The sequence below is a fragment of the Rousettus aegyptiacus genome, unplaced genomic scaffold (genome assembly GCF_014176215.1).
Source record: "Rousettus aegyptiacus isolate mRouAeg1 unplaced genomic scaffold, mRouAeg1.p scaffold_m13_p_1, whole genome shotgun sequence".
Classification (NCBI taxonomy): domain Eukaryota; kingdom Metazoa; phylum Chordata; class Mammalia; order Chiroptera; family Pteropodidae; genus Rousettus; species Rousettus aegyptiacus.
Genome location: NW_023416284.1, coordinates 138,131,369 through 138,156,275, shown reverse-complemented (window position 1 = coordinate 138,156,275; position 24,907 = coordinate 138,131,369). Strand labels below are relative to the sequence as shown.

Below are 24,907 nucleotides of genomic sequence, written 5' to 3'. Positions count from 1 at the left end.
GGTCTCTGTGTAATCTATTTTGTGGATTAACTTTGAACCTAGATGTTATCATATATTGTAGATTCATGTACTCTCTCCATGGCATCCCTAAACTGTCCTGAAATATATCATAAAACTCAAGTAATATAGACACAGATATGGAAACAATCTACTTGACCTTAATCACATTTAATTTGAAATACGCTTTTGTAAGAGCATGTATTACTAAAAAATTTTTTCCAATGTTCAGAACTAATTATTTGAGAAATATTTTTCAGTGTTTTTTCCTGAAACAATGAATATGTCCTCCCGTACCTAGCTCAGTGCCAAATTTTAAGAGTCCTTAGCGCAAAAAAAGTCTTGTCAAAAGAGAGTCTTGATCATTGCTCCTCAGACAAGTGTCTGAATTCTTCCTTCAGAGAGAGTAAGCAAAGCTTAAAGTGGGATGAAAAGGAGCGAAATAGTTATAATCTGGGAAAGGTCTACAAATGCCAAGTTGATTCCAATCATTAATTCTCAAACAACTCATTTCATTATTGCCATATTGCAAGTGAAAGGCAATTGGAAAGGAGAGAATTTTTAAGAGATTTGGGATCTTTCTCATTTCTTTCTAAGTCCACTTACAGCCTCCAGATATTAGGAAAAATCAAATAAAAAATTAGAAAATATATTGCCTTTCATGCAACTTTTTCAGCATTTTTGCTATCAATAGTCTACTGAAAATATTTGCATAAGTGGGTAAAGATCAATATACACTAATAGGGGACTGATTGGGGAAAAAAATAATACATCCGTTCACTGGAATCTTAAGTAATTAATCAAAAGAATGAGGCTAATGTGGAGATATGTCCAAGATATACTGTCAGGTGAAAAAAATCAAGTTGTAGAATAGAAGATAGACTGTAATATAATCTGTGTTCTTTTAACAAATGGTAATCATAAAAACAGGGTACAAAAGCATAGATAATTCCTGAAACTCTACATAAGAAACAGCAAACAGAGGAGAGAAAATGTTACCTCTGAGTAAAGGAAATGGGAATATGGGAAGGAGAAAAAGATAAGTCTTATAATAAATCATCATGTATTACTTTTATCATAAAGAGCATAGCTTCAAAAATACACAATAAAAATTTAAAAGATATATATACAATTTATAGTTTAGTATTCTATACATTTCCAGGAATAACAATGATGGCAAAATTAAGATATTTAACCTTATTTGAAATATATACACAGCTGATCTTAAGCAAATTTGTATTCTTATTTGATGTTTAGTCATAATGTCTTTGCAATAACACTAAAATATACTTACTGGGTACCACTTAAAAATAATTTCCTTCCTTTGTGGAATCTGTCAAATAGTAAATTTTATTTTCAGTTAAGTGAAAAGTTAAATAACTTGAAGACCATCAGAAATAAGAACTTATTGTTAGACAATTTTCCCTAACTCATTCCAAGTGTTGAAATGGAGATTGCACTCTCTGGAGATTTTGGTCATGCTAAGCATACATCTGCTGGAAATCAAGATAGCTTTGGAATATTGTCATCTCCAGGAACAATTTAAGTAGGTATGGTATGATGATTTGCATAACCCCCCAATTTCTTTTTATGAAGAAGAGAAGCTGAAATTTCACATTCTAATTCAGTCCTCTCATTTTCTTTTACTCTAAATTGGATTCAATATGTTATTTTTTAAAAAATTCCTTTTACAGTAATGTAATTTAGTATGCAAATTTAGGTTAGCTTGCTTGCAAGTCTTTTTTCCCTCCATGTCTGTTTGAAATCTGATGTTAGGATAATTTATGAAGGAGACAACTTTGCCTTCAAAATTACACCACAACATGACCTATTTTTATTTGGGGAATATTTTTTCTTTCCTTAGGGAAAAAAGTCCCTCTATTGCAAAACATGATTATGTACCCCTATACCTGGGGTGACTGGTATATTTATACTGTTATGTTTGTCCAGTGAATAGTTTTTGTAAGGTAAACGCGGGACAGGCCGAGAAGTTTTAAAAGCAAGCCTTTATTAGGAGAGTGCTCCCGGGCAAGGTTCTCTGGTCCAGAGAGGAGAGGGGCCAGAGAAGTCGTGCCCTGGGGCTGGAGGGCATAGTTTTTATGGAGTTTTGTGGGAGTAGGGTATAGAATGGGGGAGTGTTGATTGAATGTGGGAGAGTTAATTAAATGTGGGAGTGTTAATTAAATGTTAGTTGAGCATCTGGATTCGGGTGGTGGAGCCAGGGCTTTAGGGTGGGCCCTTATCAGTTGGACTCCGGACTTCGATGTTCGGCTGGAAGGTCTGGATTCCGATATCAAGCTGGGAAGCCTCCAAGCAAGCATCTGGCTGGCCCTTTTCTCCCTCCCCCACCGACCTAACAGTTCCCATACATATAAACAATCTAGTAACCTCCTCTGTCAACTTCTCTACATGGAAATAATTTTAAGTATTTCGTTAGAAGTGAGTCAGAGTTTTTAAGGAAAAATCCAGTTTTTTTGGTTTATCTTTTATTTTTTGACTCGTAATCCAAGGCTGTATCTATAACGCCACACCTGACTCCTGTTGAAGAGTTTTGAAAGACTTGTAGAGCTCATCCACAACTACTATTTATGTTTGTAATGCCATTCAAACAAAATATTTTCGAACCAACTACTTTTACTAAACATATGCAACGTGCAAACCATTTTAACCAATAATCGAGCTTCGAAGACGTATAGGTGTAGATCAAGAAATTTCCTGTCTAGTGAGAACGATAGGTAAGACAATAATACCGAAGAAAAGCAAGGTGATAAACGATGGATGTCGGAAGTGACTTTATTGAACAGAAGAGTGTGACAGTTGGAAGAAGGCTGTCCCAGCAGGTGTCCAGAAACAGCTAGGGCTTAATTCAGACTCCGAAAGACGCGAGCTGTGTGCACTCCAGGCCACTATTTGAATCCGATTTGGAGTTTATTGCTATTATTCAAAGATTAGTCCTGGCCTACCAGCTCCCACCGTGAAGAGAACGTAAGCGCGACCGCAGCCAGGCCCGCGCTCCTCACGCCCCTCTCGCGCGAGCCGGCGGGCGAAGGGCCGACCCCGCCTACCCAGACGTGTGGGCGGTCACACGAGGCCCCGCCCCTGCCAGCCGGCGGGACAGCCGCGCAAGCGCAGTCTCTTCTGGTTGTAGACCCGGAGGCTCGGCCCGGCGGGGTGAGTCTGTTTCGCGGCCGTGGGGGCGTCGCGGTTTCTGTGTCTTGGTTTTCGCGGCTTCAGCCTCTTGTGGCGTGACAGACCTGGGAAAGAGGCCACCCTCGCACTCCCGATCATCTTCCGGATCCTTAAGGGCGCCAGGCTGTCACTTAGGGCCGTGTGAGCGCCGGGCCGGCCGGGTATCCGTGCGGCTGCGGGAGGAGCCGGGGGAGGCGGGGCGGGAGAGCGGCGGCCAGGGCGGGACCCAAGTCCACGCCTCACCTTGACCGAGGCGCGTGGCGTCCTGACACCCTTCCGGCCTCCTTCTAGCGCTGTCTCCTCAGTACGCATTTCTTCAGAAACTTGGTATATTTTTTAAGTGACCGGAGGAAGCGTGTCTAATCATGGGTTTCTGGCAGCATCGTGCAGTATTAGAAGCCCTGGAGGCGGACTCCTGGGTCCAAATCCCCACTCACCACTTCCTCGCTTCGAGACCTCTGCACGCCGCTTAACCTATAAGCATCTCAGTTTCAAATATAAGATGGAGGAAATAATAGTAACTTATATCAAAAGGTGGTCTTGAGGATTAAGAGGGGTTAGTATCTTTCAGGTGCTTAGAACGCAGCGTGATGCACAGCAAAAATACGTAAATGCTGTCCATCTTTTTGAGCTTGGTTTCTAAATCAGTTGTCCCCCTCAACACACACACAGTTGAAAATAATTGCCCAAGAGTAGGAAAAAAGATTTTCTTCGGAGAATATGGGCTTTTGTTTACATAAACTGTTTTTAAAAGTCAGCCATTTCTAAACAACTTAGTTGTGTGTCCTACCTTAAAGAAAAGACATGTTAGAGTAATGCCGAAGTTAAAAACTGAAAACCTTGATTGGGAAACCACCTGAGAACAATGGCCAGAATGTATTTGTGCCGAAAAGAGTTAACACAGTAGGCCTGAGACTCCTATATTTAGAAAGGCCTGACAACAAGGTTAACCCATCTTTGGCATCTGGGAACAGTATGGTTTATGCTGTACAATGTGGTTTGTGCTGGTTACCAGCCCCATAAAAATCCTAGGTCTGTGAGTCCATAATTGGCTTCCCTGGGCAAAAACATTGCACAGACATTGCTGGAATTTGTCCCCTTCTGGGAGGGACAGAACATAAGCCTGCACATGAGTTTCTCCAGACTTGCTTGTGCCTTTTTCCATTATGATCAGGCTGTATGCCCATTCTACATTGCTACAAATAAACGTTAGCTATGAGTACAACTATATGCTGAGTTTTCTGAGTCCTTCTAGTGAAGATGGTCTTGGAACTCTGCAGACAAAATATTGGTGATGGAAAGTATTTGAAGCTCTAATAATTGAATTTGTCTGTCTCTTTTTTGCTTTCAAGGGGAATTGAAAAAGAAAGCTATGCAGATAAGGGATTGCTAAGAAGTGGGTTACTGTCCAAAATGATTATGTTTAGACATATTGTATATGTCAGAAAAAAATCACTGGAAATTGACTACATTACCATATTAATTTGGAGTCCGTGTTTTTTGAAAAAAGGCACAGGTCTTTTGTAGATTCTAGGTCAAATACCTGGTTCGTTCGTTTGTTCGTTCTTTCGTTCTTTCTTTCTTTCTTTCTTTCTTTCTTTCTTTCTTTCTTTCTTTCAATTCTGCCAGCATTCTCTATGTGTTAATGTTCATCTTTATCAAGAATTTATCTGCAGTTGGGAAAAAAATATGACCAGTTTCTCTTGGGCCATTTTCCTGTATTAGTTATGTCTGTCTCCTCTCAGGATATAAAGTTAAAATAGTTGGAGGTAAGTTTGTAAGTTTGGGGGGCAGAAAGATCAGATTTGCCATCTGATTGTCTCTTTTCTCTCAGTGAAGTGGAAGACTAGATCTTATTTTGAGGAATGGGATGATGAAGGAGTTGGAGGTTTGGGAGAGTGAGGAGTAGGTAAGTTGACCAGAATATATAGTAGATAATGGGAGGTCTTGATCTATTTGAGATTGTGATTATGAATTTAGTGGACCCAATCTTTCTTATGAGAATTTCTTCATCCTATTTGGATGCAGATATGGAGAAAGTGGTTAATTGGGTTCATCTAGGATTGGGGTTCTGTTATTGGGGTGATGTAGTTATTCAGGCCATGCACAGATATTCTGTTCTTTATTGATACGTGATAAGGTTGCTCTCTTTGTGCCCACCCTCCCCCTCTCCCCATGTCTTCTTGAAATTAGATGTAAACATATTACTTGTTTTGGCCAGTAAAATATGAGCTGACATCACACGTCTCACTTCCAAGTGAAGTTCAAGAACCAGAACTCCCTTTGTCATGTCCCCTTTCTCCGTCCCCTGCTGTAGTGATCATGGGAGCACTTGTTGAGATACAAGTGCTTCTTGTTAGCCTGGGCACTAAAAAATAGAAGTGGTTGAACAAGCAAGCTGCAAGGACTTGAATTGTGATCAGAGAATGGAATGCGTGAATTAGTGATTTTGCAAGGTAAGTGGTTGAGGGAGTTTGGAGGGAGAAGGCAGTCAGAAATGAAGTGGTTAAGAAACTCAGAGGTCTTGTGCATCCCTGCGACACTGAAGGCCTTAATTTGTTGCAGCTCAGTTCCGTAGTGATGACCCTTGGACTTAAAGAAATGGCTCTTAAAATGATAAATTCAAAAGTTCCCTTATGTGGCACATGGTACAGCTAAATCAAGATTCAGAATTTGTTATTGAATTGATTCTTCCACCATGAGCAATAAAAACAAATGAATAAATAACCATCGAAAATTATTGAGTAGCTTGGCCATGGAGCAGGGTGATATTAATTAGGAATTAGGCGAAGCTACTTTTAACAGAGACTCCAAAATATAGTGGTTTTAAAAAAATGCTTAACTTGTATCTAAAATCTTTAGAATTAATGGCGTTTTTAAGACATAGTGAAAGTAGAGGTAAATAACACCATGAAGAAAGTCAAATTCAGTGTGGGACATTACACAGCCTTGCTATTGAAAACGTGGTCTGTGGACCTCCAGCAATGACTTCCCATTGGGAGCTTTTTAGGCAGAATCTCAGGTCCTGTGCTAGATTTATTGAATCAAAATCCACGTTTTAACAAATTCTCCAAGGTGGTTCATGTGCACTGCCTTGATCTCTAAAAAAAAGCCAGTGTCTTTGGAAAGTATGTGGAGCCATGTGCCACATAAGGGAAGAACAGTTGCAGATTAAAAGATACTAAAGTGCTATAACCAGCACAAAGTAAACCTTGATTGAATCCTTATCCAAAACAAAACAAAACAGTGTAGAAGACATTTATGGGTCAGCTGAAGAAATTGGAATATGATGGGATATGAGATAATATTAGGGAACTGTTAATTTTCTTAGATATGATAATGATATAAGGAGACTATCCTTAGTCTTAAGAGACACAGTCTCTCTGCAACTTTCAAATAGTTCAGCAAAGACATATATACATATATGTCTGTGCACATTGATATTTAGATAAAACAAATATGGCAAAATATACTAGATGTGGAATCTAGATAGTATATTGGTATTCATTACACTGTTTTTTAACTTTTGTGGAAGTTTAAAATTTTTCATAATAAAAAGGAGAAAAAAATGCAGTACCTTAAAAAGATAGAAATTTATTTCTCTCTCAGTAGTCCAGTACTAGATCATACCGTGCAGGTAGGTTGGCTCAAATGTACTTGGCAGATAGCTTCCATCCCTGGCCCATTGTGGCTTTTCCAGCTCTTGCTATCTCCTAGGTAGTAGGACAGGAGAAAGGGCAAAGGGGGCACATGACCCAGAAGCAGCACTTATTCCATTCAGCAATACGTTAGTTTTTTTCACTCATCTGGACAGCATATATCTAAAGAGTAGTTGGTAAAAGTCAAATGTAATATGCCATTTGTATATTGGTTTAATAAACATTTCTTTGGTTTCAACTGACTTCCTGCTCTTCTTCCTCTATTGATTTAGTAAACCAATTAAAATCAAAGTCATTTCAATTTTAATATGCATTAAGTAAAATACATAAAATTTTAATTTTGAAAATTAAAGTGTATTTACTCCCCCCCCCCAACTTTTTCAGTAAATAACAGATGCGGGTGAAAGATCCATCTAAAGCTTTACCTGAGAAAGCCAAAAGAAGTAAAAGGCCTACTATTCCTCATGATGAAGACTCTTCAGATGACATTGCTGGTAAATTGGGATATCTGGCATCCTAAATAGTGTTGCAGAAAAGAAATAACAATATATGTTTTTAATAAATCCTTTGCCTTTTATTTTTACCACTTTCTGCATCATCTTTAAAATCAGCTTGTCAAGTTCCAAAAAATCCTATTGGTGTTTTTATTGAGTTTTTGTTTAATTTATAAAGTAACTTAGAATTGGCTTTTTATTTGTTTTTCTTCTGTTTCTCATAGCTTGTTAAAACCAAGTCTTTAAGCCACAGAAGTTGTCAGATGACCCTAGGGAGCTGCTGGTTTCACAGCTTGCTTTTAGCTTCATGCCTTCAGTTTTGGCCTTGAGGATTTCCTTTATTTTCTTACCAGTTCAGCTCTCCATTTAAAAAGGTGTTTTAATATGTTATTTCCATTTTTATGTGTTTTTAACTTGGGTAGTGTTTCAGAATAGCTAGAATGCTGTATTGAAAAAAGTCTGAATGTATCTTTAAATATGTGTTCTCTTCTGTTAAATATGGTTTTCTTCAAGGATTCTCATTATTCTTATGTTAACTATCCTTTGCCTATCTTTCATAGTTACATTTTTCTCAAATCCTCTAAAACTCCTATTTCCTTTTCATTTTGCTTGTTTTCATTTTTATCTTTTACTACGTTTTCAGCATTTTCTGTGTCACTTTATGCTCTTTTTAGTTTTACCTTCATTTTTGTGGTTTTATTATTTTTTCTTCCACTTCTTTCCTGAACTTTGCCAGCTGCCTGCTTTTGTTTTTCTGTCTCATGCTAGAGTGTGTGCTTCTGTTTTGTATTTTCATTTCATGGCAGTGATTGCTCTGCCACAATTTTTCTTTTCTTTTTCTTACATAGACTTTACAGCTTTTTTTTTTTTTTTTGATTACTCATTTTTTGATGTAGGGTTGCTTCTCTTGGGCCAGAACATTTTAGAATATTTATATAAGAAGGAGGGCCAGTGTACTGTTGAGAGTCACCTGGAATTTTGAGTTCGAGCTCATTTGTCCTTTATTTCTTTCCAACCAACAGGATTATGCAGCCCTGGGTTTTTTCAATATCCAAAGTGTCTGTCCTCCCCAACTGCCGTAGAGTCATGACTTTCTTCTAGATAATGGCTTGCTTTTTTTTCCCTCACTTAGTAAGTGAGAAGTTCCCTTTTGCTTCTTCTCAAAATTAGATATAGGGGAGCCCTGCCACTGTTGTTGCAGCACAGAGACTTAGGTTTTATTTTATGTCCGTGAACCATCCATCGTTCTCTGAAATCGACAGCTGCAGCATTCTCTCTGCTTCCTTTTCTGTGCAGTCCTATTTGATTTCTGACGCTTTGAAGTGGGAGCCCTTCCACCTAATTTGTGACTTGGCTATTCAGCTGTCTCCTGTTTTCTCTGACAATGAACTTTGTCTATTCGTTTCTTGTTCTTTTTGCCCTTAGATATTTTCTAGGAGGCAAAAGAGGAAGTGTTGGTTTTATTCCAACATTTGCAAACCTTGTAGACCTTGTAAAGTTTTTATTAATATTTAAAGTGGAAAACATGGAGATTTGGATTACCGTTTTTGATTTGTTCATGTGAAAAAACTATAAACTATAATACATGGATGTATTTGTCAGATGAAATTTAGGCAATTTTATGATTAAACAAATTATAGAAAACTAGGGAAATTTTCTTATTAACACAAGGAAGTTATTATATTTTCCCCCACAAATATTAGTTCTTGTAAGGAAACTTTAAATGTTTAAATTTAGTAATACTTATAAAAATATACATAGTGGAAACATTTAAAAGCTAATAGGTTTAATTTAGGGGCCTGGAACCTATTTAAAAAATTTCAACTTAGTAAATTTTGAAAATCTTACTGGTTTTGTTCAGTGATTCATGAATTGGGGAGCATCCCATCTAGCAGATAGAAAGGAGCTCCAAGGAGCTGTAGAAAATTAAAATTTTTTATAGGCAAAAGGTAGTAGGACAAGGAAGTTACGCTAGCAAAAGGTAGATTTGTTTTTGCAAGGTCATCTTCCTTTAGGGGATGGCAGGGGTCCCAGCATATTAACCCACTGGTGCTGACCAGGTAATTCCAGATTGACTGGTTTAAGATTCCATTTTGGGGAGAGGCTAAAACTATAATTAAGTTAGGTATTAAGTCTCAGTTTGGCGACATGGAGCTCAGCATAGCTGACTCTGTTGGTTCTGTTGTCTTTTTTTAACAATCCTTTTTATCTTGAATTCACTAACAATTTCAGCTTTATAAATCTGAATTATAGAATCAGGGAATGGTTAAGTTGTACCCTGGCCAGATCCTACCTCACAGATGATATAGAAGGTATGTGGAATAATTTTCCCCTTAGAATTTTAAAATATAAAAAACCATTTCTAGGTCTTGAACTTGTGTGGTCATTTATCAGTCTTCCTCTGAACATCACTTTTTTTTAAATAGAATGTGTCCTTGTTTTTCAAACATAGGACTTTATGTCTATTCTTATAACTTGCTCTTGGTGTAAAATTAGAAGTTTGCATCTTTTATCAGATTTACATATTGTTAGAATTATATTTCATTATTAATTGCTTGTCAGGAATCACATTCCTAGTCTTCAGGATGAAATGGAAGTAAGGTTCAGCCACTCTCTAGTTAACTAGTAGGTGAAAAGAAATGCTTTGCATTTAGAAAGGAAAGTGGAGAAAGTTGAAACGTACATACTCCTGTTTGCTCTTCAGGTTACTTAGTCTTCTTGTTTGATTTTGGCAGGTAGTTGTAGGTTCAATGTTTGGGATGTCGGAGGTGAAGTAATTGAAGTGTTCATGTTTTTGGGAAAAATAAAAGTGTCCTCTTGGGAGAAGAATACGGTTATTTGAAGAATTAAAAACATATTTGCTCATTTTAGTCATTTGTCACCACACAATGCACACAGTGAAAATCTGTTATAAAGAGTAATTGATTAAGGACTATGAAAAATCATTTGTTATTTGGGAATATTCATTAAGGAGAATTCTGAAAATTCTAATTCCTATAAATGATGTCACTACTTCTCACTCTCTTTTCTCCCAGCAATGATGAAAATAGCATCATAGCAGAACTAGTCTACGCAAAAGATTTTACCCATGTATCTTAGTGGAAGAAAAGACATTCAAAATGCTTGACATGTAGTAGCTGCTCAATAAATAATATCGTTTATTTTTATTTTTGAAGTAATTTTAGATTCACAGGACAGTACAAAGAAATATGCAAGGAGGTGCCATCATCCTTCACCTGTCCTCTCCTGATTTAACATATTGTATTTTTGTAGTACAATATCAATACCAGGAACCTGACATTGGTACAATCCTTAGAGCTTATTCAGATTTCACCAGCCGTATGTGTACTCGTGTGTGTGTGCATGTGTGTTTTGTAGTTCTCTGCAATTTTATTACATGGGTAGCTTTCTATAACCACCAGAATCAGGATACTTGCCTGTAACATCACTACCCTAAGTGGTACCTGTTTATAGCAGCACCCACTTCTGGAGCCCCTGGCAACCGCTAATCTGTTCTCCTACTCTTTAATTTTGTTATTTCACAAATGTTTTATAAGTGGAATCATGCAGTCTATATCCTTGTGAGTTATTTTTTTAAATCTCTGTGCTTTTTAGTTACAGCATTTTAATGTTAGTGACTTTTCCTTACTGATGTTAGCACTTTGGTTTAGCAAAGAAAATGTTCAAATTTTGTTTTGTCTTATTCAGTAGGTTTCACTTGCCAACATGTAAGTCATGCTATCAGTGTGAATCATGTGAAAAAAGCAATAGCTGAGAATCTGTGGTCAGTTTGCTCAGAATGTTTAAAAGAAAGAAGATTCTGTGATGGGCAACCAGTACTTCCTTCTGATATTTGGTTGTGCCTCAAGTGTGGTTTTCAGGTGAGAAAGTGTTTTTTATGTGTGAATTTGTCTTAAGTACTTTTCTTTTAAGTATTTAAATGCTTATTTTGAGTTGGACTATTTATTAGTAATGCTTAGAACTTAAGATAAATTTATTCCATGTTTAGATAGACCTCTCCAAGGCTGAGCTTAGAAATGTTTAAGATAAAGGTATGTTTTGTTAAAGTAATCATGTGTGGTTTATAAAGGGAATCACTTGAAAGGGAATCAAGCCCACTCGCAGTAGTTCTCATATCTAGACCTGCCTTTACCTAGTTGTGTTTTAGAAGTTTTTTGAGTTTAAGTGTGATTTAAGTTTTAGTTAACTTGAAACAAATTTATACATAAATCATACAAATAACATTCTGTTTCCTTTAGGGATGTGGTAAAAACTCAGACAGCCAGCATTCATTGAAGCACTTCAAGAGTTGGAGAACAGAGCTTCATTGTATTATAATTAGTCTGAGCACATGGATTGTATGGTAAGTTAGATTTTGTTAGTACTTTCGTCCACTACAAAAATACTTTTTTCTTTGAGCTTTATAGGTAAAATATTTGAAGATGTTGTAGCAGCTTATGCTTTGTCATCTGACTATAAACTGAAATAATTTATGCTTTGTCATCTGACTATAAACTGTAATAATTTAAGAAAATTAATATTCTCCATGAATATAAAATTTAAATAAGAAAAAAATTAGTTACCCCTTACTTTTCTTTAACATTTTCTTTGTACAATCAAGAAAAATTCTTGCTTGTTGGTTTTTTGTTATGAACTTGCTAATACAGAATCCTAGAGTTCTAGAGGAGGAAGGTACTCCAGGCAGTCAAGTGGTTTGGTGATCCTCTATGGGGGAAAGGAAATTTCTCAGGTGATTCTGCCATGGCAGCTCGGCAGGGAATCAAGTCCAGTTCTCTCATTTTATGTGTAAGGACACTGAGTATCATTTACATTTTTGTGGTTACACAGCAGAAATCCAGGCACGGAAACAATTCTTTTGATTCCCTTTCTTTTACCAGGATCACACACTGCTTCAGCGGTATAAGTGGACACTATATTGAAAAGCTTTTCTTGTATTTTACAACAAAAACTTTCTAACTGGAATTGTGAATTCCTAGGGTTCCTTGTATGAATTTTCAGGAGTTTTCAAGTTTTCTTTAAGACAGAAACATTTTAACTTTGTGTTTTCATTTCAGGGCTCTAAAATTAATATAAGAATGTTTTGGCTTCTAGGAGAGATCATCATCTTATAATTTAATTTAGCCACAGGGTCAGGTGCTTGTTGCATTTGTGTTTTTGTTGTTGTTGGCCCCAGGTATTAGGGAGAATGAGGAAGGAACAGGATACTTAATATTAAGTGATGCATTGGAGCCAAGGAAGTGAGGGATGATTCCTAGTGAGGCAGCTCAATAAACACTTCGCAGTCTGAATAGAAGCAGTGGTCTCAAAGTATGGGGCACATCAGAATCACAAGGAGGGCTTGGTAAAATAGACTGCTGGGCCCTGGGCCTAGAGATTCTGATTTAATAGTTTTGGTGTAGGGCCTAAGAATTTGCATTTCTAACAAGTTCTTAAGTATTGCCAATGCTGCTAGTCTGGAAACCACAGTTTGAGGACCACTAAAATAGAAAAAGTGGTGGTAGAATTGAGTAGCACCTGGTAGAATAGGCTCATCTCAACTGAACTTGTGTCAAAACTTCTGTTGTAGCTCTTAGGGCCATAATTATGGTCTGATAATTTCATAATTTAATTTCAGCAAAAAATCTTTAACATAATAAATTAGTATTATTAGTTTTAGTTTAATCGATTTTATAATTTTGTTTTTATATGTATAACTTGACATTCATTACAAGGACGATGAATTTATTGCATTTATGAGTGGATGTGTTAGATTTATAGTAAAAGAAAATAATTTAAGCTGTATTTGGGGATCTATAGAATTATTTCCCTTTCAAAGGAGGAAATTCAAATTTGTTTTATACATTTATGGAAATTTAAAGATTGTGACTATTTTTCTCCATCTAATTCTTAAATGTTAAAAAGTTTAATAATTTCAGTAGAACTAAAGAAAAACCTGAAAAACCTAAAAAATAAAGAAATATTATAGATTTGATTATGGTTAACAAAGTGTTGCTGGATAGTGGATTTAATACTGCTTAGTAGATAATAATTATTAGCACAGTGGTTTCTTCTGACTTTACATCAGAATCACACAGGTGGAATTAACCCTTAGGTGCCAGTGGTCCCCTATTAATTCAGCATTTCTGTATCTTTAAGTTCCATAGATGATTCTTATGCCTAACAAAGGTTGTGAGGCATTGATTTAATGCTTAAGTAAAAGTATACATGAGTGCTTTTAAAGTGTCTCAATTTCTCATCTATAAAAAGAAAATACACTTCTGTAAAGCTGTTTTTAAAGCAGTGATACTTCTTTGATTTTTGTGAGGAATCAAACCAGAAAATATGTATCAAGCACTTAGAACAGTGCCTGGCATTTAATAAATGTTCCAATATTTTTTTTGTTATTTCTAATGGAAACAAGTAGTTTTAAGTTATTTTGAACTGTCTTCTCCAAATCCACCGTCATTGTGTAGTTTTTATTTGTTTTTGTACTCTTAAAGTTATAACAATGTATTTTATAATAAGTAAACATTAGTAAAAATTTCTTGACATTTCAATATGTTACAAATTATATTTTTGTTATTTTTGGCAATAGTTACATCAGTAAATATTTATCTCTGTTATAATGTAAGCCTAGTAACTGTAATTACATTGTTTAAATTCCATCTGTTGTTAAAAATGTTTTAGAAACGTTTTCTGTGACTCATTTCCTTTACGGATTTATCTATGTATCTATTTCTGTGTGCAAATGGTAGAGTGGACACTCAGTAAATATTTGACTGAATTTGAGTACTATTTAGGAAAAGAACCCATTTACAGCCATTGATCCCATAACCCCTAATAGTTATAGGTAAGAAGATTGAATATGTAAGGTAGTGTTGGTACAACACATTACATTTATAAATACTTTTGTTGCTTTCTAATACATGTTTCCATTTGATCATTGGATCCCATGAAGTTAAAGAATAAGTAATGATAACATATAGAAGCCTTTATTAATACTATATTTACTAATGAGTAAACATAGTGGAAGGTAATTTTCTGAAAAAGAATGTGCTTTTCAGAAAGGAATTTTGAAAATCTCTTCCCTAACTCTCACTTCCCAAATAAGCTTCAAACAAAATAAAACACTTATCTTGTTCAGTCTTCGCCATCCCTATACATGGAACCTCTGTCACTTAAGTATGCAAGCCAGAAGACTGGCAGTTATTTTCTTCTTTTTATCTTATTTTATTTTTTAACCTTTTAACTAAAATAGACAAATGGTCTAATAAATTCCTCTATACCCATCACCCAGCTGTAAACATTATCAACTCATAGCTAGTCTTGTTTCATCTAAACCAGGATTTCTTATTCTCATTATTATTTTCCTTTGGGCTGATAATTCTTTGTTGTGAGAGGAGACTGTCCTGTACATTGTAGGAGGTTTAGCAGCATCTCTTGCCCCTACCCCTTGGATGCCAGTAGCAGTTTCACCAGTAGTGACAACCAAAAATGTCTCAAAACATTGCCAAATGTTCCCTGGGGTGTAAAATTGCTTTTGTTTGAGAGTCGCTGACAGACCTTCATCCACTTTTCCCTTCAAATAGCAGTTATTTTGACACTTCCCTCTCCTTATTTTTTATATCTAATTCATTACTGTTTATACCTAAAAATATATAAAGTAAATTTATTCATTTTTCTCTGGATCCACTGCTTCTACCCTGATGTGCTTCTATGCCTGATTCCCTCCAATCTGATATTAGAGTGTTGTTTTTAAAATGTAAATTAGATCATATCATTCCCCTGTTGAAAACCCCTCATGGCATTCCATTTCTCTTAGGAAAACTACCAGACCTTTGAGTGAGAAAGCTCCTTATGAACTGTCCCCTGCTTATTTCTCTAGACTTACCTGGTGTCCCACCCTGTGTAGCTCTGTTATTCCCATAATTTAAAGACAAAAGTAGATAAATGTCAACTTTATTACTTGATGTGAAATATTATTGAAGATACTATCATAATATTTGCTTAAATTTTATATTTTTTCAGGTGTTATGAATGTGATGAAAAATTATCAACACATTGTAATAAGAAGGTTTTGGCTCAGATAGTTGATTTTCTTCAGAAACATGTTTCTAAAACACAAACAAGTAAGTTAAGTAATTGCTAAAGAAATCTGTATTAAAGTACAGTATTTTATATTTCATATAAAGATTTCATAAATTCATAAAGAGTACTTTACATGTTACTGTCACTTCTCAGTAGGAGTGCCATACGTTCTTAGGTAGCTATCATGTGTTGTAGTTATATAACCAGTAATGAGAAGCTGGTGAGGGTAGTGACTAGATCATGGGCTTTTTTAAGTCAGTGCTGAGTTTGACTTTAGGCTCCACCTAAATTACTTACTGTCCATGTGTCTTTTAGTTTCCTTACTTAAAAAAATAGGATAATAATTCTACCATATACAGTTGTTGTGAGCCTTAGAGATGTTTTCTAAAGATTTAGAAATAATGTACGTTAAAGATATTTGCGTAATGCCAAACACGTGGTTATGAAATGACATCTGTTATTTGTTATGTAATTGTAGTGCAGTTTTGACACTAACCACCTAGAATTAGTCTGAACTTGCAGATTAAGGGCACAGTGCCCCTACAAGATTGCCCTCACTTCACACATCATCCTCAAGCTCAGGGGTTCTCAGGCCACCCACATTTCTGATCAGCTCACTACAAAATCAGGGGTTCTCACTACCTTGTTAAGTTCAGTAATTTGCAACAATGACTCAGAGAACTCAGGAAAATGCTATATTTACAATTATGGTTTTATTATAGGAAAAAAAAAAAGACACAAATCAAGATCAGCCAAAAGAAGATACATATAAGTTGGGTTTGGAAAGGCCTCAAACATGTAGCTTCTGTATCTTCTTCCTGTAGTGTCAGGATGCATCACCTTTCTGGCACATTGATGTGTAACAATACACACAGACTGTTACAGACTATTGTTAACAAGCAAAGAAGGAAGCTTGCTGGAGCTTTGGTGTCCAGAGTTTTTTTGGGGTTTCATTGCATACGCATGACTGACTGAATCATTGACCGACCGCATGATTTAACTCAGTCTCCAGACCCCAACCCTTCTAATGACATGGTTGGTCCTTCTGGCATGGCTAGTTCCCATTCTGAGTCATTTTATTGCATAACCTATCTAGGACCCACAATAAATAAAAAAGACACTTTGTGAACATTAACTATCAAGTGTGGTCCAAGGGACCCATGATGAACAAAAAGACACTCTAGCTACTCTAGAAATCCAAAGATTTAGAGGGTACTTCTCAGGAACCTGATACAAAGGGCAGCCAAATTCTTTATCATACAATAGTAATGGATTGTATATTATATACTTGGTTGATTATATACTTTGTTATCTAACATATAGGTAATATATGATACATGTGAATATAAATTAAGAGTAAGAGGGAAGCAGTTTCTTCATTAAAAAATATTAAGTGCCTACCATATACCAGGCTTTTTACTTTATTCAGTAGTGGTAAAACAAAAATAGTTTTATCTTGCCCAGTGGGGGAGACAGAAAAAAAATAAGCAAATATATGATAAGTGCTACAAAGGAAAGGAACAGATTGCAGTGATAGGTGATAAATCTAGTGGTCACAGTGATCAAGAAAGGCCAATGTGGCTGGAGCATGGTTTGTTGGGAGAGGCTCGAACAAGATGAAGTTAAGAGGTAGGTGGGAGGTCATGAAGGATACTGTGAAGAATTCCTTGGTAAAGATTTTTTTTTTTATTGTAAGTGTAATGGAAGCTGTTCAAGTTTTAAACAGGGGACTAACCGTTATTTTATCTTTTTTAAAAATAAGATTACTCTGATTGCTATGTGGAGAGTGGACTGTTGGGGGTTAAGAGTGTCGGTGGAGAGATCATTAAGGAGGTTATTGTGGTAGGGAAGGTGAGCAACTAGTAAGTAAAGGCACTGATGGAAGGTGGGTGGATTAAGATGTCATGAGTGAGGGAGAGTGGGAGGAATCAAGTACAAACCTGAGGATTTTGATTGAGTAACTAGGTGAATGGGAGTGAATGGACATGATAGTTTTGTAATTCCTTTGGAACAGAATTGAACTGCTTAGTAATTGGCATCAGAAACCAAAAAATTATATAAAAAATATAATTATCAGATGTATTTTTTATAGCTCAATATACAATTATTTTTGTTAGCTGTTGCTTTGAGACAGTTATGGTGAAGAAATTGGAGGAGGAACTGGAGGAGGTAAACTCAGGTTCCTGGACATTAAAAGAAATGATTAATTTTATCACTCATTCATTCATTTATTTAACAAACATTTATTGAAATCTTACTCTGTGCCAGGCATACTAGTAGTCATAGCTCCAACTGTGCTCAAATAAAGAATCAGGATAATATGGCAGTGAAAGACATTTAAAACTTCAGGAACAGATGTTGTTCTCAGTACTGTCTCTGGAGAACTGCACATCAAATTTGTTTTGTTGGCCTAATAAAAAGATATGTAAGGATATGATGTCAAGGGTGGCAGAAGTAAAATTGTTGAAATTTTTTTCTCTTTATTTTTTTTTATCTTAGAGCTTTCTTTAGGTTAAGAACAAAGCCAGTCTAATTCCATTCAATTTTACACATTTCTTGAATATTTATCATCATAAAGAATGTAAAGTAGGAAGCATGGAATCGTGTGGAAAAAGAACATGGACTTTGAGTCAGGAGTCTGCCATTCAAATTTGACTCTTTCAATCACTAGCTATGTTACCCAGGGCAGGTTACTGTTTGTTTGTCTCAGCCTCATTTTCCTCAGCACTTTCCCTTCTTTCCCATGTTGCTTCAGGGAATAGAGATTGATAAGATAGTTAGTCCCTGCCCTAAAGAAGTTTAAGATCTAAAAGAAGGTGTGAGATAAAAAGATGATGCTAACGTAAGCAGAATAAAATTTGTATTTCGAGAGATGTTCAAATGAAGTTCTTTAGATATTCAAAGAGGGATGTAATGTTTAGTTTAAAAAAAAATGCAGAAGGAATCTAGAATGAGCTGCTGGCTTTCAAGCTGACCCTTAAAGGGTGAACTTTGGATAGGTCGAGATGAGAGAAGAAACATTTCAGGTGGTGGGAAGGACCCATGTAGGCTTTAATTGTGTTTAGGGGTGGTAGCACCTGGAATAGTGGGAAACAGGTTCCTGAGGGAGTTTGAGAGTGTAAAGCTTTCAAAGCTAGGGAGAGACTGAGTTCTGAATTCAAGGTTTCCAGAAGTTCTTGGGCATAATGTGGCTATCTTTGTGTTCCAAGCGACAGGATTTTTCAGGCAAGTTTGATTTAAAATAAGTTCCCTTGGCATTCTAGAAGTTTTTTTTTTTGGTGGGGGTTGGGGGGCATAGTAATCTACCATATTCTTTCTTGCATGAGGCTTCAGTAGATTTTTATAAAATACTTTAAAAATCAAATGTGAAATTTGCTATTGAAATTTGAATGTTGGATATGATTATGCAGCTGTTTTAAATGATAATTGGAAAGACTGTAGAAATGTAAAAATCTCAGTTTTGGTAATTTAAAAAGAATACAAAATTGTATGTATTGTATTTAGGAGGGAGGACAAGAATGATTTAAAAATATTTTTATTAAAAGATCTTTTTATATTTTGCACTAAGTAAAAATAACTCTACTGAGAGGAAAGCCTGAACATATACCTTAAACATATTCTTCAGTTTGCAGTACCAGAGCTAATTTCATGTCTAACACAACCAATTCAGCTTCTCTACACAGAGAATCTAGGATATAGTCTCATCCATCTCTTAAAAACAATTAGCTCAGTAATCTGAATTTTTGCTTTAGTAGCTCTTTAGACTCTTAAAAAATTATTGATGACTTAACAGTCTTACATTATATATATCAATACTTAGGTTATGTATGATATGAGGTTATGTATATCAGTACTTATCTTATTAGAAATTAAAACTAAAAAAATTAAAATATTTATTCACTGAAAAATAGCAATAATTTCATGACTTGTTAACAAATAACATTTTAAGAAGAGATAACTATTTTCAAAACAACAATAAGTACCTTTGTTTTTAGAAATCTCTTTAATATCTGGCTTAATAGAAGACAGCTGGATTCTTATATCTACTTCTGTGTTCAGTTTTGTGACATCACATGGCATATAGCCTCTAGAAAACTGTGTTCTGTGATTGAGAATGAATGAAAGTAAAAAAAATAAGATCTTAGTCTTATTAGAAACTACTTTTGACCTTAGGAACCTGAAAGGAGGATAGTGTCTTCAGGAGGGTGTGTTCAGACCCACTTTCAGAACTGCTGAACTAGCATGCTTCTGTTTTTATATTTTCTGTCCAGCCTTCTTGCCCTAAGACTCAGCTCAAATCTTGCTTCAAGGACACTTTCCCAAACTTTTGTTTTATTCTATGTAGCATACCTTAGAATCTGATAACATATGGTTTTGTGATATTTCGCTTTCATGTGTTTATGGGCCTTATTTATAAAACTATATGTACCTTTGCTTGTAGTCTTTGATTCTTATGTGGCTAAGCAGTAAATACTTGCTGAATTGAACTGAACTAGCATGTAATGAGTTTTTTCCTGAGGAAGTAGATAAGCTTCGCATTTTCACCAAAAACAAACAAACAAACAAAAACTTGAATATCAAATTTGTTGATTCATTCAGCCTTTTAATATTTGCATTTCTACCTTGTGCCAGATACTGTGCTATGTTGAAAATATAGTTGTGAATGGGACCCATCTTTTTCTCAGTTCCTGCCATTATTGATCTATTGGTTGAGTGGGGACTATTGACAAATCACACTTACTTATAATTGCTTGTTGAAATAGTGCTCTGATGGAGCAAGTACAGGAGACTATGAGAATACTTTGGAGTAGTATCTAACGTAGACCGGAGGAACCAGGAACATTTTATTTAGAGGAATGCCTTCTAAGCCAAGAGCTGAAAGATGTGTAGAAATCAGCTAGGCAAAGAGAGAAGGGGCAAGTTTTCCATACAGAGGAAATGGCTTACTGATGAGTGAGGGAACTTAATACTTTCAGGGAATTTTATTTATAGTGCTGCAAGGTTGAGTTTTATGGTGTTGGGGAATGGTGACAGATGAGACTAGAGGTAAGGAGGAACAGATAATATTAAAGGGACTTGTAAATTTAAAGTTTATACTGCAGACAGTGAGAAACCACTAATTTTAAGCAGCGAGGTGGATGTCAGTTTTGTATTTTAGAGACATCTCTCGTCTACAGTCATGTCATGCCACTTTGAACAAGCCCGATCCCATCTGATCTCAGAAGCTAAGCAGGGTTAGGCCTGGTTAGTACTTGGATGGGAGACCATCTAGGAAGACCAGGTGCTGTAGGTATGAAAAATAAAAAATAAGGAATTGTAAACTGATAAGGTCCTTGCAATCTGTGAGGTCAACCAAGGGTTGCCTCACCTACAATAATATATATATATATAGAGAGAGAGAGAGAGAGACATCTCTTGACTGTAGCGTGGAGATAGATAGGCATGCTACTGTATGTGTATTTCCCCATTCATGTGGCAATATCAACTTATGTGATCAAATAAAGATTTCTAAGGCTAATAGTTAACTAAGAGTTAGTGGAATTTTGAGAATAAACAGGTAAGGTAATTATTTGGTTCCAAGGTAGAAGAGTAGTGGGGCAGCAAGTTTTTCCTTTTTAAAGCTTAAACTTCTTTTCAGCTGTGGAAATGGGCAAATTATATTAATACTACATGACTGGTTTAGGTAATTGCATTAAGCAGTTGAGGGAACCCCAGTGCAGGTTCCCAGAAGAATGCTTACAGCTGTGTAGATTTCACATCTGATGCTAGCATTTGCTTTTTTTAAAAAAAAAATCCCTCCATATCCTCCCCTACAAACACGTACTAGAAAACCTAAAATGACAAATGAAATCCTGATATAATATAAAGGTCATATATAACACAACTGAAAAAGAGCAAGAAAGCTCTCTCGTGGAGCCCACCCAAAAATATGTATTGTTAAAAGTGGGTCGATAATTCTCTTGAAAGGCTTATTTGTCACTTCGATAGTCTTGTAAATGTCATGTAAGTATTCTATAAAAACTTATAGAACCCAGAAATTCCTGGTGAAATAATGTCACCTAAGCTGAGTCTTAGGGCAAGTAAGGCTGGACAGAAAATATAAAAACAAGTTTTTCTCTAAAACAATAAATTTGGCCTGTAATTTTAATAGTGGGATGCCATTTAAAGGAAGCTTAAAGAGTGTATAATATTAAAGAATGTATTATCATCTGTTAAATTCATTAAATTTATGCTCTTGGTATAAAAAGACATGATTTATGTTAGTTCTTTTAGAGGTTTTATTAAGTATGAGTTTGGTGTATCTTTTTTTTTAAAAAAAAATAATAGAGTAAATGGTATGTTTGAGATCTGAAACAGTATATCTGAAGATAAATAATATTGTGCCCTTTTACAGTAACCATTTGAATGTAATGTAACAACCCTTTTTTTTAAAAAAAGTAATATATTTTGTTCTATAAAGTGACAGTTGTATGCCAAGAGAATTTTGTGTTTTCAAAAATAAGTACTAAAAGTAGTTAGGGTTAGGGACAAAAAGATATTTGACATTTAAAAAATTTATTGTTACCTGTAGGGATTGAAATCCAGGGTTCCCCGTCTGAACTACAGAACACAGAAAATTATTTGAGTGGCTATTTTCTCAGTTCTCCTGAGATGGCACTAACTAGTACCCTTCTAGATACATAGGAAGAAATTAAGTGCATATAGTGGGTACCTAGGGTATTAAGTCTTAATTCTTTTGAGGAACCCTTTGAGAAGGGCTGATATAAACTTTTTTAAAGCTGTGAATTCACACACCAATGACAGTCAGCAATTGATTACATCCATCTTTGCTTAAGAGTAGTGGCCTTTTCTTTCATATCACCACTAGTATTTCATTAATGTCTTAAATTGTCACACTTGTTAACCTTATCAACCATTATATACAGACAGATAGTATATCAGAATGGTTAAGTGTATGGATTTCAAAGCCAGACTGCCTGGGTTTGAATCTCCCCGCTACCACTAACTACCCAACCTTGTGCCTCAATTTCATCATCTCTCTGCAATGGGGACAATTATGGGAAGATAATGTTCTCAAACTCTCTTTAAGCAAATCGCCAAATAAGTTTGCTTTCCCCAAGCCTGTGGGAAACTTGGGAGGCACCATTGTTCCTTTTCAATTATAATTGGCATACAATATTATATTAGTTTCAGGTGTATAACATAGTGATTAGACAGACATCTATGTAACTCGTGAGATGATCGCCTTGATAAATCTAGTACCCATCTGACACTACATAGTTATTACATATTATTGACTATGTTCCTTATGCTAAGCTTTATATCCCCTTGTCTATCTTGTAACTTCTAATTTCTACTTCTTAATCCCTTCAAAAGTTTTTTTCAAAAATTTTTGGTTTTGTTTTAGGGTTTTTTTGGATAATAAGTTTTTAATGTCGTTGTTGCCAGGTTCATCAGTCTTTTTATTTATGTACAGAACCTATTGGGTTATTCAATCAGCAGTTCTTTGAATACTCATAGGCTTAAAGATAAACTACAAAGATATAAAAGAGCTTTAAAAACTTTGTATCTAGAATGCCTGAAGTTTTCTCTCAATGTTCTTTACATTCTAGTTACTTTATTATGTAACTGTAATATCTGATGACAGTGTTGGTAATATAAAGGCTATAAGTAAGGTGAAATAGAGTAAATCTCTTTTAGTAAAAAAACCTTCTAACCCAGAAATTCTGTGATTATTCTAATTACAGGCATTTCATGGGTTCAGGTAAAACTTGGGAACAAAACAGATGATAGCAAAATTTTATATAACTTGTCTTTTTTGTTATTTCTGTAGCAGCTTTGTCTTTTTAATTAGACCTTACTTTAAAACATCTTGAAGTTCTGTCCTCACTGCATTTGGTTGTGTTTATAAAGGAAGAGTTCCCAAAGTGAGTATGATCTAAAATCACCGCCAGATTAAGAAAGCTTTGTTGTCTCTAAAAACATAATGCTCAGTAATCGTTCAATAGAAGTAATAAATTTCTTTTTATTAAAACACATATACCTGTCTACAGTCAGTTGAGACTGATTCTCAGACACCTTTGTTTTAAGCTAGAATCTTAAACTCTCAGCTGACAGTTTCTTAGGGAACAAGAGTACATGTATGCTTAGTTTCTAAAAGTTTTACTAAGATATCATGAATTTAAGGCCTAATTATCTCCTTGTTGTTCACTATGTATCAGTTCCTTATACTCTAGTCATAAATCATAAGAACAAATATAATGGTTCATATAATACTTGGCACACAGTAGACATTCGATAGATCGATTTGAATTGTTACATTTTATAAATGTGCTATTTAGTAAAATGAAAAAAATTGCACTGTAAATGAAACAAATTTAAATAGTTCTTAGAAAATGTCATTTTATTTTCTAGTTAAATTATCTGATCTATTTAACATTTAAGTCCAATAGTATAATTAATTTTGAATATGTTCTCATAGGCTTACATGTAAAAGTCAACAAACAGATCCTTGCCACTTGTGTGAAGTGGCTATTTAACCATGAAATACACTATTTTTATTGCCATTGCCCTGTGGATATGTTCTTTCTGGCAGTGCTGTCCATATTTGGTGGCTCTGCGTGGAGAGCCAGGTGGTGCTGAAAAGCATCGCACAGTGAAGCGTGGATGTATCTAGGTTCGACATTTGTCATCCCTCACTGCTGAAGGGAAGGGTAAAATCTGTTTTTCCATATGTTTATGCTTTTTTTTGCCTGCAGTTTTGTCCAGATGGTCTTCTGAACATTGTTTACTTTAGGTTGCTATCCCAGATGTTTTGAAAACTGATGGGTAAAAGTGGTACACAGATACATAAATCATTTGCATGTTATAGTTTAAAAATACAGTTCTTATAAGATTAAAATATAACTTATTTCTGGAAATATTTTTCCAAGTGATTAATATATTTTTATATATGTTATATATTTAAATATAGTTAATATTATCCATATAGTTTAGTTCCCCTAACCACTGTTTTTATGTTAAGCTGAAAAATATTATGGTAGCATTTATTAAGAATGTTAACTAAAGGAAATACTTTTGCGGAATCATATTTGTTCAGAGTTGCATATACTGAAATCTGTAAGAATCTTGCCCTACTGTCTTTTATAGTTCTTTTCATAGTGCATAAGTCACCAAAGAAAAATTAGGTAGTAAAATAACAGTAGATTTATAATAAAAATATCATTGTGACAATCGGCTTAACCTGTTGGAGACTGAGTTTCGTAAATGTAAAATCAGTAATAGTTTTGCCCTAAAAGATGGAGTAATGCTTGGATTGAATTACTCTTTCATCCTAAATCTCTTAAAAATCACTATAAACCATCTAGCGGCAACGGCTCTCTGAGAGCCTGAAACCTACTGATTTGAGCCTCTAGTTGGAATCTCAGATATAATGAAGAGGTGGACTGCATTCATTTGCAAACCCAGCCAGTATCCTAT

General features: G+C 35.3%; 1 protein-coding gene and 1 pseudogene across 4 annotated transcripts in view; both read left to right on the top strand.

Annotated features, from left to right (window-relative positions):
* Window positions 1-3,097: 3,097 nt before the first annotated feature.
* USP45 (ubiquitin specific peptidase 45) overlaps window positions 3,098-24,907 on the top strand; it is a 63,893-nt gene continuing 42,083 nt past the window's right edge. Inside the window, exons 1-5 of one of the 4 annotated variants that reach the window (XM_016151997.2) lie at window positions 3,098-3,168; window positions 7,230-7,339; window positions 11,048-11,220; window positions 11,599-11,702; window positions 15,368-15,468. In XM_016151997.2, the coding sequence (XP_016007483.2) occupies window positions 7,240-7,339; window positions 11,048-11,220; window positions 11,599-11,702; window positions 15,368-15,468 (478 nt within the window). In that variant the 5' untranslated portion in view covers window positions 3,098-3,168; window positions 7,230-7,239. Of the gene's footprint in view, window positions 3,169-3,394; window positions 5,643-7,229; window positions 7,340-11,047; window positions 11,221-11,598; window positions 11,703-15,367; window positions 15,469-24,907 lie in introns of those variants that run through there. The other 3 variants (XM_036220277.1, XM_016151995.2, XM_016151994.2) reach the window with 3 other exon arrangements.
* Window positions 20,597-20,720, top strand: LOC118604702 (annotated as a pseudogene).